Source organism: Macrosteles quadrilineatus, unplaced genomic scaffold (assembly GCF_028750875.1).
Source record: "Macrosteles quadrilineatus isolate MER2022 unplaced genomic scaffold, UCM_ALF_1.0 Scaffold_7__1_contigs__length_78375512, whole genome shotgun sequence".
NCBI classification, from domain to species: Eukaryota; Metazoa; Arthropoda; class Insecta; order Hemiptera; family Cicadellidae; genus Macrosteles; species Macrosteles quadrilineatus.
This window is the reverse complement of record NW_026542600.1, coordinates 73818606-73837302: the sequence shown is the minus strand read 5'-3', so window position 1 is coordinate 73837302 and position 18697 is coordinate 73818606. Positions and strand designations below refer to the sequence as shown.

The 18697-nt window shown below is 35.4% G+C and overlaps 1 protein-coding gene across 1 annotated transcript in view; it reads right to left on the bottom strand.

The window, feature by feature from the left end:
• Window positions 1–1471: 1471 nt before the first annotated feature.
• LOC128998421 (zinc transporter foi-like) overlaps window positions 1472–18697 on the bottom strand; it is a 38804-nt gene continuing 21578 nt past the window's right edge. The window contains exons 10-15 of the mRNA XM_054424543.1: window positions 11161–11270; window positions 8896–9008; window positions 6603–6820; window positions 4865–5052; window positions 4203–4353; window positions 1472–3432 (exon numbers count right to left, since the gene is read on the bottom strand). Of these exons, the coding sequence (XP_054280518.1) occupies window positions 4207–4353; window positions 4865–5052; window positions 6603–6820; window positions 8896–9008; window positions 11161–11270 (776 nt within the window). The 3' untranslated portion in view covers window positions 1472–3432; window positions 4203–4206. The remainder of the gene's footprint in view (window positions 3433–4202; window positions 4354–4864; window positions 5053–6602; window positions 6821–8895; window positions 9009–11160; window positions 11271–18697) is intronic.

Below are 18697 nucleotides of genomic sequence, written 5' to 3'. Positions count from 1 at the left end.
CCATAGAATTGGTCTGGAGCCAAAAGAGACACGTTGCAGAAGTGCCAGATTTACCACTAGGCCGTGGCCTAGGGCCGCAACGGTTTGACAACAAACTTTTTTTATTATCAATTTTCTGCGATTGCGGGTGACAATGATGATGTCGCCATGATTGAGGCCCACAAGAAATAAATGTTTATGATTTCGCCATGGTGGCTGGTGTCGATGATGATGTCCCAGTCGTTGCGGCCCACAGGAGATGTTTAGACTATGATTTTTCCGCGGTCGTGGGTGTCGATTAGCTCAGTTGGTGTCTAGTGAGAGGTTTCTGCTGTACTCCGTTGAGTTGGGGTGACAGTTTAAAATGTCTGTGTTGATTGAAAATGCCGTGAACTGTGAAGTGGGTGCAGTTACTAAGTTTTTTACTGCAAAAAACTGTAAACCGATAGAAATTTATCGGCATCTTTGTGAAGTTTATGGGGAAAACATTATCACTGAAGGTGGAGTGCGTCAGTGGGTCATAAAATTTAATGACTGAACTAACGTTCACGACGAAGAGCGAAGTGGAACACTCAGCATTGTGACTGCTGAACTTGTAGAAAAAGTAAAGGCTGAAGTCTGTATAACTCGAAATTTCACAATAAAGGAACTCTCAATGGGTTTTCCACAAATTTCGCAGAGTTTCTTGCACGTGATCAAAACCGAAAAGCTTGGTTACGAAAAGTTTTGTGCAAGATGGATACCGAAAATCTTGACAGAGAGTCACATCAGCGAATAGCTGCAGCACTAACATTTCTAGATGCTTACGATAAAGATGGTGACTCATTACTAGTATGCATAGTTTCTGGTGACGAAACATGGGTTAAACATATGAACTGCGAGACGAAATTGCAGTCAATGCAGTGGGGGCACACAGATTGCCCCCAACCCAAGAAATGCATGCAAACGATGTCGGCAAGGAAGGTGACATGGCGATTGTTTTTTGGGATAGGAAAGGTGTAATTCTTTTGGACTTCCTGGAAAGAGGCACTACAATAAACTCTCTAAGGTATTGCCAAACCTTTGAAAAGTGGTATTTAAGTGTGTCTTTCATTTGTATATAATAAAATATTTCTCAAAGACTTTGTTTATCCTTAATTCCAAAACATAATCTTTTTTCTGGATAGCCCTCGTATTTAGTTTGTATATAAATGTAATACAAAGACTAGTCCAACAACAACTGAAACAAAAAGCTTGAAAAAATACAATTATTGCTTATTATGAATACCAGATTTCACTTTACAAATGCTTAAAAATTGTGTTTAGAGAAATAAATTTTTCTGGACGAGGATCCTCCATCTACCTCCTGGGGGGTACCCAGCCCCCCCCCCTTGACGAAGTCTAACTATGCTTAACAATGGCAAGCCTGTTAAAATTTGAATACAATACAGTTTGGAAGGTAAAGATTAAGAAGATAGGTGTAAGACGTGGGGATAAAAGATCAAACAAAAACTTTATAAAACATTTCAACTTTATTTATCTGACAAATGCCAGATAAAAAGTTCTAACAAACTTAAAAAAATATTTCAGTATTTTAAATAGCATTTACTTACGTCCTTAATACATTAACAGAAAAATCAATATAAGCTAGCCAGAAAAAGGCTGACTTTCCAAAACATTAAGTATTAAGTATCAATAAATAATATCAGTAAAGTTATTATGATGAGAAATCGTAAGCATGACGAACAAATCTGAGTGACTATATTGAAATGTTTAGGAGATGCCTTAGTGTATTAAAAGAAACATGTAACTCATACAATGTGGTAAATATAACGTACAAATTATATCTAAGTAAGACAAAATGTTTGAACTCAATTAACTAAACATACACAACAATAAAAGAAACACTGGTTGTAAGATTCACTTTTGATCGCCAAATAACTTCTTTTACGACTCATCAATGTTGATGGTTTGAGTGAATCTCTTAAACAAACAAGGAACTTTAGAGATAACTAAAATAGCGAAACAAAAAATAACACACAATTAAGTATCTGTCTCAATTACATGTTTACATCTCACTGTTTTGCTAACCCTTCAAGAAGTGCTACTTTTAGACACATCCTCCTAAGTGCCATGTGAAACTTATTCTCAGTTTCATTAAAATATACACAACTAGAACTGGAACCTACTCCTTAGTTAGGTGGGCAGCTAAAAATGTATTTGCAGTTAGGAATAGACAAGACATTGTGTGTACGTACTGTAAACACCATCACGGATGAACCATGTACAATATGTTTTGCCACACTACAACCAATAAGCGGGGCTTGTAAACCCAACACATATATACAATTACAACATTGTTTGAGATACACTTTTTAACAGCATTTTCAAACTAAAAATTAAACCAAACAAATTTCAAATTAATATTTAATAAAATAAAAAAAACTATTTTCAAAAACTCTTTTAATATTTATTATGAAAGTGAAATCTGCCTGTCCACACATTTCCAATATTTATCGTATAGCTTTGTTAGGTTTAGAGCCTACTTAAAACTCATATTACGCCCATTTGAAAGAGTGTCGTAAATTTACTGTACTCCATCTGATTTTACTATACCCTTTCTGTAAGCATAGACTCTTTGGTTTACAAAGAGTACAGAAACCAGATACTTACTGTGTAGTGTGGCGTAAAGGAAAAGAAATTTACAAAAAATTCTAAAACAAATATGGAAATCTTAGGTAAAACTTGTATCATATATGTCTAACTCAAATGATTTATTTTAAAGGTGGAAAAGTTTACTAGTAGCCCAACTAATGCTTAGTGAAACAATCATGAATTAACATTTACAATAATAGAAGCCCTTCATGGTAATTGTGTACCTATTAGCAGTAATGTGTAGTTACTAAACGTAAATATTTACATTTGGTCTTTTTAAGTTTCACAAATGGTATCAGTTTTTAACTTTTAAGCAGCTAATTCGAAAAACTAAGAATGTTATACAACTATGTGTATCTATCATCTTGATATACCATTGATTTTGATTATATAACCATTTTTAAAAATACTTTGTTACTTCTGTTTCAAAGTACAGTTAGTAGCTACTGGTGATAACTAATGGCACATTAATTTATACATCGAAAGTAGCTGCGCACTGCACTTCTCAAAGGGTTAGCATTTCAATAATTAGATGTCCATCACAAACTCCACAATCTCACGTTTGGTTATTTTTAGCACCAAAAACGGACTGACAAACAATAGTAACATGAATACCTAATTTTACATGTATTAAGAAAATATTTTTTTTTAATCACACGAGTTAGTCCACAGTAGATACCTAACTAACAACATACTGTACAGAAAACTATGTTAAACTTCTTGGTATCTCCAAATCTTGAAAAAACTTTAAATGCTTGACAAACATCGACAATTGAAAACAAAGTCCAAATGTCCATATTCCTTGGACCTCTTGACAACCTGAAACAAGGAAATGTATTAAGATTAAGTTATTGACTCTTAAGTACAATGCTTTCATAGCTAAGATCAGGATTTATTCACATTTCTCCCAATTTGTCAGAAACTGTTACTTTTAGGGGTCTGTGGTACAGTGGCGCAACAGATTTTTTCAGGGCCCCTGCAACCCTTTTTTTTGGGCCCACTTATTTTTAAACTTTTTTTAAAACTTATTTTTAGTGGTCTAAAAATAACTCAAGAGAGGTCTTGAGTTATTTTTAGACCACTGACTGATACAATAAAATCAAATGCCCTCTATGTTTCTTTCTCGAAAAAATCCTGTTAGGAGTAAAAGGTTTGAATAATAAGTAGTACTGTAATTGTTGTTAGAAAACCATGAATGTTTGACATGATGCATTTTCATTGTATTGTAAATGTATTAAAATTAAAAATAATGGTTTAAATACAATCCTGAAAATAAAACAGCAAGCAGCGTACTGTACCGATTTTGTACCGAGAAGCGAGGTACAATACATTCAAAAACATACATGTATAACAACTATTTTCAGCCGCTTTATTGAATTTCCATCCAAACAGACTTACAATAAAATGATTTTTTTAAATAATCTAATAGTAATTAAAAGTACAATTTTCTTACGTAACACCCTATTTATCAATCCAAAAATTTAAATTTCGGTTCAATTTAGGTTTGGTTCATGTAAACGTATCAGACTGTAAACTGCTTACAACCTCATTTCAAGGACTTTCTATACAAGATAAACCCCACTACTCACCATATCACTTATCAAAGACAGTCTTGAGATCATGCTCGTATACAGCTATCAGTAACATGATGGCGATGCCAGTCATGAGTCCAGCGAAGTGAAGCACACACTGACACAGTGAACCTCCCTCATTGGAGTGACTCGTTGTTAGCTCCGGGATCTGCGGCAAAAACAACCAATCTGATAAAAATAACCCTGCACAGCTTGTTACAGCTGTAAATTACATGGGGCCTACAATTTATGATAAACTGCAACCAAACATGAAACAAATTGGATCTATAACCAAATTTAAAAGCGTGGCTAATGGAGAAGGCCTTTTATTCTATGGAAAGATTTTTTTTGGAAAATTAATACAAATAATGTTTTCTTTTTTTAATGGTATTTTACAATCAATTTTTGCCTTTTAGCATTGACTATACACAGAATAGACTTCCCAAGTGATGCTTCCCAAGTTTGAAGCCAAGGAAATAGATGAAGTTCAGAACCTTCTCACCACAGTTTATTAGTGTATTGGGTGACTTATTTAAGTTCTACTTTTACCATCTGTGAATAAAATTTGGGCTATGGACAAAATGGTACCAAGCAAACCCCTGAAGTCCCTCATTGAGATATTTGTCAAAAAGGTTTTCCTCGATAATATCAAACTGTGTTAATATTTCATAATCAATTACCATATCAACAAGAGCGATGTATAGGAACATGCCCGCAGCGGCCGCAAACACCCACTGTGTCATGTGTTCATCGTGTCCGAGGAAGATACCAAAACACATTCCCACAAAGCATAGAATGGAGGACAACATGTTGTAAAACACTGCCTGTTTGGCACTCATACCTGCTTTTAGAAGCACAGCAAAATCACCTGCAACAAAAGTTAATATTTCAGTTCTAATACTTTTAAGTTTTATATTAGCAAAGTCACTAGCATATTTTTTACACCTTCTTAGTGATAAAGATAGTAAAGATTGCAACATCCTCATCTTAACCCGACCGAAGGATTCTCTGGTACTGGCACATTTGAGTAAACGGTTCGGAAGGGTTACTATTTTAGAGGAACTTTTATGTATACAACATGTTATTTTATAATTTTGCATTGTGTCACCTGATGATGCTACTGAGGAGCGAACTGGTCTAGTGAAGGAGCACAGGACCGAGGTCCAGGATTTAAATCCTACCATGAATTTTATCTAAGTTAAGTGATAATGCTGCTACTCTCTAGGCCTAAATGTGTAAAATAATTTCAGACTAGAGTCTAGGTCTTAGGATGTGAAGGTGAGCATATTAAATTAAAAAAAATATCTTTATCAACCAAATAAACATTGATATTTCTCAGTAATGCTACAACAATGGTAACAATGACGATCTGCTGCGGCAGGAGTAACCTGATCCTCAATCAAGACAACTAAAGAACTTTTATAAAACTTTAGCTCTCTGACATTATCTTGAAATGAAATTAAATGAAATAATATTTTATTTCCGATTAATTATATACATAAGTACAATGTATTTTTTTTACTTAAAAATAATACAGCAAACATTAAAAACTACCTACTACAACAACACCACACTACACTGGTTGTTGTACTATCTAGATAACAAAACAAAAATTATATACTGTAGAAATAAAGTGAACAAAAGTGTAAAAAAAAAATACCTTATATAACAAAGGAAAAAGTCTACGTAGTGTGCGTAGACTCGAGTTGCGAAAAAGTTCATTTAAATGGGAGGTAAAAAATTATGGGAAAACAAAAAATAATCTGTATAATTTTAAAATTTGTCTTGCTTGAAACTGAATTTTCAGTGTTCTAGAATGAAATTGACAATAAAAAACTCTTTGTGCAAACTGATTTAATCTTATCAAGGGAATGAGCAAAATTCAGTTAATGGGTCCATATTAATGAGGGGTTACTCTACCTAGTGGGCTAAAAAAATTAAATTAAATGCTTTATTTCTATAGACATGAATGTATGGGAAATGTCTTTTTTTAAGAGGTTGGCGGCCTCTTTTAACCTTGCATTTGCCCGTCCACATAGACTAACCGCCCCGTGCGTGGATCGTATACGGCAAAGCAAGGAGTGAGCCGGTACAGTACAAAGGTGATCTGTACTGATAAAATGTTTTTGGCAGTGACCAGGATCCAAACCCACGACATCACTGCCTTGGGCCCGAAGTCCGCGACGCTACCGACTGAGCTACAGACTCACTAAGCTCATTAAACTAAGACTGTGAGTAAATTGTATACATACATAATTTGTTTGTTCCTGCAACAAGGTAAAAAAATGCAATGTAACCAAACAGCACATAGTGATATGATAGTCAGACAAACAGATTCACATTACAACAAAAAAGGTCTAAAGCTTGTTACTACATCGAAAAATACAGATTCTACTGTATTTACCAAATGAACACTACCTAGTTCATGTGGAAGCTCGTGACAGAATACAGCGAGGGCAGTGCTGAAACCTCCAGTGACGTTGGAAGAGAACGCGGCTCCGATGGCCATCCCATCAGTGAAGTTGTGGAGACCATCACCCATGATGACCATCCAGGCCACTGAGGACATGGACTGCGGGGCCGAGTGAACATGGCCGTGGGTATGGGAGTGGCCATGATGTACATTCTCATGTTCTCTAAAATTTACAAATAAAACCTGTTATTTTTTAAAAATTATTTATATTTTATTTTAAATTATAGTTGGTGGTCTATTTTGACTCTGAATTTGCTTATTGACATAGGGCCTGTGGGGGAATCATATCAAAGCAAGGGGTGAGAAGGTACAGAACAAAAGTGACCTGCGGTGATAAAATTTAGTGGCGTACACTAAGACAGGAACCCACAACATCACTGCCATGGCGTAGTCTGTTTATTTATTTTTTATTTATTTATTTAACATCATCACATTACATCAATTCTCTTGACAGGTGATTTGTCATTAAGTCTAATAAAATTATACATTGAAAAATCTACATAATAAAAATCTACATTATAAAATACAAAACAAATAAAGCAATCAATACAAACTTATGGGAGAAGTAATACCTTTCAAATTGTAATCACATCTCCAAGATATTCTTCTAGTGAGTAAAATGCCCTCTCCAAAAGGAAACTTTTTAAAGATGATTTAAATTTAGAAACTGAGGCAATGTTTTTTATCTCAGCAGGTAGTTTATTGTAAACTTTTGGCCCTATATACTGAGGAGATAAATGAAATATTTTAAGCCTATGTTGAATTGGTTTTATAATATTTTTGAATCTTGTGTTATGTGTATGAGATGGTTGACAGTCCATGAATGTATCGAAATCACTTTTAACCATTAATGCCAATTTGTATATATAAGAGCTAAAAAAGGTCAAAATTTTAAACTGAATAAATAAATCTTTACAATGTGTTCTATTGGGAACTCTGGCCATTATTCTTACTGCTCTTTTTTGAAGGACAAATATTTTTTTAGCCTGACTTGATGAGCCCCATACAGTAATTCCATAATTCATAATCGATGAAAAATATGCATGATATACTGCTAATTGTGTTTTTAAATTAGTAGTATCCCTGATTATCGTAAGAACAAATGTTGCTGAACGTAGTCTTTTTGATAGGTTTTTAATGTGATTTTGCCAATTTAATTGTGAATCAATATCAATTCCCAGATAATTTATTGATTTTTGTGAGTGAATTGAATTAAAGTTTGTATTTAAACTGATTTCTTGGTTAATATTGGATGCAGAAAACTGAATTAGTTGGGTTTTTGCCACATTCATGGACAGACCATTTACTGCAAACCAGTCCCCGAGAAGTTGAAATTCCTGAGTTATTGAGGCTTGTATGATGTCATTGTTCTGTCCTGTACAAATTAGAGCTGTATCATCTGCATATTGAAAGGTAGACATCTTAGTAGCTTTACATAGATCATTAACATAAATAATAAATAAACAAGGGCCAAGAATGGAGCCCTGAGGAACTCCACAGGGGTTTATGTTCCACTCCGATTTATAATTTCTCTGCATTTTTTGTACAATAAGTCTTTGTTTTCGGTTTTTTAAATAGGATCCAAACCACTTTAATTCAGTGTTTTTTATTCCATGCTTACTTAGTTTTTCTAAAAGTATATCATGAAACTGAGCCACCATTCACTCATTCTGCCAACTGAGCCACCAATTCACCAATCCTGTTACCAACTGTAGTACACTTTGTAACAAGTTTCTATGACCTAAATTTGTTTAACAGAAGGCCAGACTTCATTAATGTTGAATTGCAACACAACTATTCTGTTAACAAATTATCCCTCGTCAAATCAAAGATCTTTTTGGAGATCTTCCAAAGAGATTCCAAAATCCCGGAGTTTTTCCTTACAGTTTTCTCCTGACCTTTCTCAGGTATCACAAGACTCTTGCGCAAGCCCAACAGAGCTGGGCATTGAAAAAATATCTGGAACGCTGTTACCTACTCCTCACAGAATGTTTTTGCACAAAAGCCTCTTTGGGATTCCCAATTCTGTTGTAGTGACAACTGAAAATTGCAAACCAATCCTGATGATTAGATTCATACAGTTAAAATTTTTTGAATAATTTTTAATTTCCTTAATCCGGCTTCTACAAGCCACAAGTAGCAGATGTAGTATAGCAGCTGTGTTTAGAAACATTTCTTGGGCTTCCAAGCAACAACTATTTAATAGATTATTAGCAGAATTAATATCCGCAAATTTACCTTATGATAACAGTGTATCGTTCGTCTGATTGGTTCTCATCATTTCCATCAAGTAAAGCTTTTTGTGTGCTCAGAAGCTCATTTTCTTTGGTCAGATCAGGAGCGTTAATATTCTGCAAATAAAATAAATACTTTGTAATACAATTATAACAAATACCAATCCCAAAGGTTGGGAATTAATTTAGAAAAGTATTATTTACTACGTACTAGTAACAATATTATTAACATTTGTAGGTTTTTTCACCTTATAAAAATTATTGGTAATAAAAACTTGATTTTTATTTTAAATAAACACTGATAATGTGTGATAAATGTTGGATACCAGATACTGTATACTGAAATGGAAATATTTTTGAGTCCCGCTAGTCCAAACACGGGTAATCCGAACGTCCGCTTTGTCTGAACAAGTTCCATAAATTTATTTGTAAATGATTTGCACTAATCTAAAAATATATACCTATTACAGAATTTAAACTGATATTTTAAAAAAATTATTTCTTGATCCTAGTGTGTTAAATAAAATGCATTGTATATTCAACTGTTTTAGCCAGTTATTCATATGCAGTTAGCTCCTATAACTTTTTTTGACACATCACAGATGATTAAATGAAAATTAAATGTAAGCAGAACGAAGATATATCAATCAATGAAGATGAGACAACGCTTGTCTTCATCTACACATCTGTCTGCAGTGTGCTATGTCACAATAGATTTTATTAGCCAGGGACTGATGACAACATAATGCTTAGTTGCCTGTGATTAAATGATCAGTAAATAAATAAATCGATTAATTAAAAGACCTTTATTTACAAGCAAGTTTCATGTATACATGATTTTCCAACTTACTCCTAAAGTCAAAAACTAAATCCAACCTAGCCTAATATTTACACCTTTAATATACAAAAATTACTATGAAAAACATGTACATTTACATTTGTTTTGCTTTATTGTGGCCCTGAATGAACCATAGGATGTGGAGTTCTTTATGTAATGAGGAAATTTACAAATTCATTATACAAAATTCAGGCCGAAATAAGAAAATGACTTTCTTCCAATCTCAAGCCTCAGTTTAGGAAAGTGAAGCCTGCGGTCGGAACAAGTACTATGCAGACAGATCTCCTCCCTGAAGTTAAGCCTCTCGCCACAGAAAACATACTACTATAACCCAGAATGCTCACCGCGTGTTAAACAGTGTTAAGTACTCGGAGAGAGCTTTGCCTGTCAATTCATGGGCAGCGCCACCAGCATGTCTATGCTGGTTGCATTGTATGCTGGTGGCACTGCCTACGAATTGACAGGCAAAGCTCTCTCTGAGTACTTAACACTGTTTAAAACGTGGTGAGCAATCTGGGGTAATAGTAGTATGTTTTCTGTGCTCTCGCTGAGGTACTAAGGCACTCACAGCTTGAGCACTTTGTGGACCAGGCAGCAGGTCAGCTTCCTGCATATGTCATCCATTGGGTTGAGCTTTGCAGCATCTCAAAATGTCAAAGCAATTAAGGCCAAAAATTAACCTTAAGGCAGAATTTTAAATTCTTTGAACTCTTGCCATATCCACCTAGATGCTGTTTCCATATGCAGAAAAGCAATATATAAAGGCTGGGAGGACCAAGGACTGCATGAGTTGCATTTTGGCACATTCTGGCAGTAGAGTTTTAAATCCAGTAACCATGGCGACTTTTGTAGCCTTTGATTGGGTGATAAATAAATAGCCATTGTTGAATGTGTGGAGGACAAGAAACCAACCAAAGAAAAGAAGAATAAAGAGAAAAAAATAACATGGTTTTATGTCTATTACATCTCTATCTTCCTTTACAAGTGTCGTTTTGATCATTAAATATGAGTTTAGAGTTTTTATGAGTTATCTAATATATGATACGTTTTAAATCACAACAAATTCAATGCTAGTTGAGTATTATTACTATCGACATGCCTCTGTTCTGAAATAGCAAATAGGGAAACTAGTCTATCACTAGAAGGCACTTACAGGAGCTATTTGGTTCTTTAATGATTTATTGCTGTACAATGTCTGATACACCAGTAAACTGTGGTATTCATTATCCGTGGTCTCCCTCCCCCCAATTAACCTGGGTAATGGAGGTTCTACTGTATTTCAGCTAATCCGAACAATTGGCTGATCTGAACAGCATTCGGTCCCAATTAGTTCGAATTACCCAGACTTAAATGTACCTGTTACATTTTTAAAACATATTAACTTACACAGCACAATAGTTAGATAACTAAAAAAACATTATTATTACTTACCAGACATTTTTTCTCAAACAATGAATCATCTCCATTTTGGTTTGACACCATACTCTTACACACAGCATTAGTTTCTGTTTGGTCATTGTTTCTCACTTTTTGGTGATTATCTAAAACAAAAATGGAATATATTTCAATACTTTTCAATGAAATGGCAACCATACAAAGTAGGTATTTTAAGCCAAGTATGAATGGAGATGAGTGAGGATGAGTGGCGCGATCTTGTAGTCTTGTTAGTGATTAAGGCCGATTATTCCTTAAGACACAGCTGTTAACTAATAGCCCATACAGCTAATGGCAACTAAGGGACATACAGTTTATAGTGAAATCCGAACCACATTTTTGCCTCGGTAACGAATTGGTTTAATTATCAGGATAGTACTGTGGATAGTCGTAGTACTCACTAGTCAAAGTCAAATCATCTTTATTCACAATATGCACACACAGTACATGAGAATAGTGTCAAATCAAAACTTAATACTACCTATGACTATGACTAAAAGTTTAAAAAATCCTCAAACGAGTACAGTGGTTTGTGAAAAAGGTAATTTGTCAACATCATCTTAAATTTATTGATTTTATTTGCAGTTTTTAACGAAATAGGAAGTCTATGTAAGTATTTTGCTCCAATATATGAAGGTTTTTTTTCATAAAATGCTAATCTATGGTGAGTGGGTATGACAGTATTTTTTTTTTCATGTGTATATCGGTGAGACTGCACAATGTTCTGTTTTAATGGATTCTGTTTTTATGAATTGCTATTATGACCGTGTCGTTGATATATTGCCCATATTAATTAATTATTAATATATTGACATTAATCCACACCAAGGAATATCGTGTCTATAGTGCATGCATATAAATATCTACAATTCATGACCTCCTAGTAGCTGGGCTACAGGACATTGCCACCATCCCAGCCCTAATACTGTGTGAACTTGGTAAAACAAATTGGTACACACAACAGTTGATAAACTTGGCAATACCTAAATTAAGTCACCTAACAAATGTAGGCCTACTGTATTCCTTACAATTTTGGTAGGAAGGGAACACAACGTTTGGTAGTGAAAGGAATTAAAATACCTCTACCGAAGCAAACCTGCAGACTAACTGAATTTATATTTGTTTACATTTGTCGTTAGCGACCAGTTCCATCAGTCACAATGCTCGGGCGACCATTCTTCACTTCGTCATGACTCATAAGCGTAAGTTCGGCCATTTTTAAATTGAATGCACCATTTATGCATAGGTCTTTCATTCATTCCCTTGTTTCCTTAAAATCCACTCACTTGGCGATAAATGTCTATCGGTTTTAAGTTTTCTGCCAGAAAAAACCGTTTCTGACTGCAACTCACAACTAGCGGGATTTTCAATCGAAGCGCACATCTTAAGTTGAAATTGTGAAAAAACGGGCAGGGCGAGGATGCTCCCGTTGTCTTGGCTGGATGCCAAAGTGAGTTGCCGAGTGCGCAAGCATCAAAATGTACGAGATCAGCACACCTAGCGACGTCAGACCTAAAGGGTCCTTACTTTCTATATAGTCCCTTTAAGCCCTTCTAAATAGCCCTCATAAAATTAAATGGTTTTCCAAATTTTCAATTCAATTCAATTCAAAACCACTTTATTCATTTCCTGTACATAATACATTGAATAGTGTCAACAGTTGTTTAGGCCTAATAGTTATGAAATACATTTCTAACATAATAAAATAAAAACAAAATTTTACAAACTTAATTTTTTTTTTTAAGTCTAAACAAAAAATACATAAATTGAATTTGTTTTTGACTTCAAACACTATTCAACTCGTCAAAAGAAAAAATAGCCTTGCTGATGAGAAATCTCTTTAATTTATTTTTAAATATTGTTTTGGAAGTCTCTGATTTAATTTCAATTGGGAGATTATTATAAAATTTGGATCCCGCATACATGGGTTTTTTCTCAAAAAGTTTTAGACTATGGTGGCCAATTGCAAGGTTTTCCCGATTTCTGGTGAAATAATTATGACTATCCCCAACTCGTTCCAAATCATGAAGTCTGTCCTTTACTGATAAAATTGTTTCATAAACGTACATTCCGTAAATTGTCATTATATTTTCCGATTTAAAATGTTCTTTATTAACAGAAGTTTCAAAATCTAAATTGCAGATAATTCTAATAGCTTTCATTTGCTTTTTTAGAATAGAATTCAAATTGTAATCACTAGTTGCACCATAAAGTGAAATCCCAAAAGATATACTTGAGTGGATATATGAAAAATATATAACTTTTAAAGTTTGTTTTTCACAAAAGGGTTTCAATCTAGATAAAGCAAATAATCCCGATGTGATTTTGGCAAGTAACTTTTCAACGTGACTGTTCCATTTCAGATTTTTATCAATTACCAATCCCAAGAATTTCATGTTGTCCATACTTAGAATTTCTGTGTTCTCGAGTCTGATGATTGGTTTATTTTGATCACCTAATTCTCGAGTTTGAAAACTAATGAAATTTGTCTTATCTGGATTAAGAAGCAAATTATTCGAATTAAAAAAATTATTTAAAACTGCTATATCGGAATTTGCCTTAAGTTCAATTTCATCATTTGATTTTGCAGTGATTTTCAAATTAGTATCATCAGCATATAGGCAAAGTTCACTCAAGTCACTGAGTTGGGGAAAGTCTCTAAAGTAACAAATGAATAATAAAGGGCCTAAGATGGACCCCTGAGGCACTCCAAATTTCACATCTCTAATAGAGGATCGGTAATGAATTTTATAGTTTTTGTTGTTTTGGTGAATTAATTCTACAAACTGTTTTCTGTTGGAAAGGTAAGACTTCAGTAACTTTTAGGGATGGACGGGTCCCGAAATTTCGGGAATTTTTCGGGAAAAAAATATTCCCGATTATCGGGACGGGATTACATTAAACTCGGGAATTTTTCGGGACGGGATTTGGTCCGATCGTCGGCGATTTTTCCGCTTCGCGAGTGCCGATAACGCCGTTATTGCGAGCGATAGGTCCGCGAACGCAGGACCCGAAGTCATTTCGACGATTACGCCGTGACCGCGGAGTCATAACGATGATCGCGCCGTGGCCGCGATTATTGGACCGACGATCGCACCGTGACCGCGAGTCATAACGATGATCGGGCTGTGACCGCGGAGTCATACCGACAGTCACGCCGTGACCGCGGAGTGATAACGACGATCGCGCTGTGACCACGATTCATACCGACTATCACGTTGTGACCGCGAGTCATACCGACGATCGCGCCGTGACCGCGAGTCATACCCACGATTGCGCCGTGACCGCGAGTCATGTCGACGATCGCGCCGTGACCGTGGGGTCATACCGACGATAACCCCGTGACCGCGAGTCATGACGACGATCGTGCCGTGACCGCGGGTCATGACGACGATCGCCCCGTGACCGCGAGTCATGCTGACGATCGCGCCGTGACCGTGAGTCATATCGACGATCGCGCCGTGACCGCGAGTCATGACGACAATCGCGCCGTGACCGTGGAGTCATACCGACGATAAGCCCGTGACCGCGGAGTCATACCGACGATCGCGCCGTGACCGCGGAGTCATACCGACGATCGCGCCGTGACCGCGAGTCATGACGACGATCGTGCCGTGACCGTGGAGTCATACCGACGATAACCCCGTGACCGCGGAGTCATACCGAAGATCGCGCCGTGACCGCGAGTCATGACGACGATCGCGCCGTGACCGTGAGTCATACAGACGATCACCCCGTGACCGCGGAGTCATACCGACGATCTCGCCGTGACCGCGAGTCATGACGACGATCGCGCCGTGACCGTGAGTCATATAGACGATCACCCCGTGAACCGCGAGTCACAAGTTTCTATAGGTACCTGTAAATTGTTACCCATTTTTTGGTTTGTATAGATCATTGCCACAAATGGTAAAAATTGATTTCGTATGTCTTTTTTGGTAACTGCAATACAGTACTTTCTTTTTATGCACAGAAAAAAATCCCGTCCCGTCCCGTCCCGTCCCGTCCCGAAAATCGGGAAGGAAATAAAAATCCCGTCCCGTCCCGTCCCGAACTAAAAATTCAATCCCGTCCATCCCTAGTAACTTTAATGCATTGTTCTTTATCCCTAATTTGCTTAGCTTTGAAAGTAAAAGGTCATGTGATATTGAATCAAAGGCTTTACTTAAATCCATAAATAATCCTACCACTTTCAATTTACTGTCCAAACTATCAATAATAGATTCAACAAACTTTGTGGCAGCTGTTATTACAGATCTACCACTGCGGAAACCATGTTGACATTCTTCAAAAAGGCAATTCTTTTCAAAAAAATTTACTAGTTGATTATAGATTACTTTTTCATAAACTTTAGAAATAGCGGGAAGCAATGCTATTGGTCTGTAGTTTGAAACTAAGTACTTGTCCCCTTTTTTGAAAAGCGGTTTTAATTTTGCTAATTTAAGTTTATCAGGAAAAATACCAGAAATTAATGAAGAGTTAATGATGTGAGTGATTGGTTTAAGTAATACGAATCTTGCTTTTTTTAGGAGTACCACAGGAATACCATCATATCCTGTACTAAAAGAATTTTTTAGGTGGTTTAAAATGTAATCAATTTCTTTCTCATCAACAAAGCTAAATTTAAAATTGTTAGTACTAATTAACAACAGATCATTTTCTGAACTATTTTCTGTCTCAACTTGAGTTTGCTCCATACTACATATTGAAGTGTCCTCAATTAAATCTGCAAAATAATTATTAAATTGGTTACAAACCAAAGAAGGCTCAGTACATACAATGTCATTTGATTTTAAAATTATGTTTTGTATATCCTTTGCTTTATTTCCTACTTCTGAGTTGATAATCTTCCAAGTGGTTTTATTTACATTATTTGAATTATTAATAACAGATTTATAGTAATTTTTCTTTGCAGTGTACAATCGTTTTCTGAAATTTTTGTTCATTTCCCTAGTTTTTTTTAACATTTTTTTACAATTAACTTCTCTAGCCAATTTGCTGAAATTAGTTATATTTTGTTTTTCTAACTTCAATTCATTAGAGATCCATTTTTTGTTAGAATGTTGTCTTATCAAAGTCTCAGGAAAACAATTATCAAAATGATACATAAAAATGTGATGAAATGTATCATACTTTCTTTCAACCGGTGATGAGTAAAGGTTTACCCATGATTCAAATTCCAGTGCCCTAATAAATTGATTAATATTTGCATCGCTAAATTTCCTCTTATACTCAAAATGGACCTTTGAACCAATATTTAATTTGGTGGCTTCACTATTATTGATAATTTCAAGAATTTGACCATCATGGTCTGAGAGTTGAGTGTTGATTCCTATGACTCTGTAATAATTGCTTTCTAAATTTGTAAAAATATTATCAATTGCGGTTTGAGTTGATTCAGTGATTCTGGTGGGAAAATCAATTAATGACTTAAATCCATTAGCTTTTACAATATGCAATAATCTATTTCTATTATTGTAACTTTTATCCAACATATCAATGTTTATATCACCAACAAAAATTATATGTTTAAATTTTGAACTTAGAATTTCAAGCATGGTATTTAATCTTTCAATAAATTCTGATTCGTTTTGTTTTATGGGATTTCTATAACAGCCAATTATAAGTAACTTTTTTTTAAACAAAACTTTTTGAATTTCTACTAAACAAATTTCAAAAATTGTTTCTGAAATAAGATTTTGAATTTCGGGTATTAATATTTCTTTGCAGTTAAGGTACGGCTTTGTTAAAACAATGACCCCACCCCCCCTACTTTTTTTACGGCCAAAACAAGCACTAACATTGTACCCATCAATATTGAGTCTCTCCAACGATGGACTCACCATTTTGTGCTCTGACAATACAACAATACTAGGGTTCAACTCATCTAGAGTGATCTCCAATGAATCAAGTGAAGACTGGATTCCTCTAATGTTTTAATGTAAAATACTAAAATTATTCACTTTACCTATTTTATTATTACATTTTCCTGACTTAAAGCTAAAAAAGGTTTTTCTGGCCCTTGAGCTTCATTTTCTTCGTACATTTCACTTGACACTGCACTATTCCCCAAATTGACTTTATTACCCCCCTTGCCACACACTTTTGGAGATCTGGGAGACTTTGGAGCAGGCTGCATGTCACGGCTGCTGTTGGAAGTTGCAGGATCACCATTGTTGCCATCAGGTTGAGGAAAGGCTGGAACTTGTGGAAATAAAGATGAATTTTCTGAGTTGCTTTGCTGGGTAGGTGGAGTCCTAGTTGCTTCCAATTTTATGGCATCTACTATTTGTGTCCGAAATTCAGGGAATGATAAACCATTTCTAAGATTATTTTTCGATGTTTCATTATGAGCTACAATTTTAACAAAGGCACCAGTACTGCGCTGAAACTTAGTTATTTCTGCCGCAAAGTGACGTGGAAGTATACGGTCCCTAACACAGCCGAGTGGAGAGCAAATGAAAGTGTGGAAATCTCTTTTTTTTAAACTATCAGTTAGATTTTGAAAAGCCAAATTGTAAATTTCAGGATAGGGTTTATTGTAGTATCGGGGCTTAGTTACTAGACTGTAAATTACTGCTTCATTTTGTTGTTCTTGGCATGTTAAATATTTATTGCAATAATCAGAACTTGTCGGTTTTCCAAAAATGTCCTTAAAGCTGACTGCCACACCTTGACTCATTTGTTTATTGCAGGTGAAATCGGCAGAAATGCAGTGTCCGAAAGCTACTTTATCATTAGTTTTGTAAATATTAATGACATCTTTCATATTGGCATCAATTATAGAAATTTTATCAGTAATATTGTATTGATTTAGCTGGTCTTCTGCAAAAATGGAAAGAGGCGTTTCTTTGAAATCCGGAACAGGTGTATAATCAGTATTTGAAGTCGATGGCAGAGCGTTGAGGGTCCATTTTGTCACAGAACTAATAATCATGCGGGCTACCTTTTTTCTACCACTGTTACTCAGGTGGAGGCCATGTCTGGTGTAGTGAAAACGCTTTAGCTCACTCAGGTCAATTAAATATGTGTTTTCAATTCTTGACACCAGTTCCCTTATATAACAATTAGCATGGATTAAATCTGATGTGGTTTTGTCATAAGATGGTTTATCATACCTGGTAGGAATTGTAGTGATGAATGTTGGTCGTAATTTGCTTAAATGTTTTAATTTTGATTCTAGTTTCGAGTAAATATTATTTAAGCTAAAATCAAGGCTGTCATTAGTTCCCCCGATGATTACGACTGGCGTTTGTTCCTCAATTGTGGTGGAGTCAACAACTTGCAACAAAGTTGCATTCGCTCTGACATAACCAAAGGCACAGATATTACCCCGACTAAAAGATTCAACCTTGCTAGCAATACCGCTACCTTGACTATCTGAACAGACAGTTATTTTGATTCTTTGCTTAGAAACATTTGTTGATTCATAGTTTATTTGTTTCTTTTTACTTGTAGGTCTTGAGTTAGTCCTTTTGTCGCAACTTGAGCGCTTGTAGTTATTTTCAGCATCCTCACAGTTGTTACTCATAAC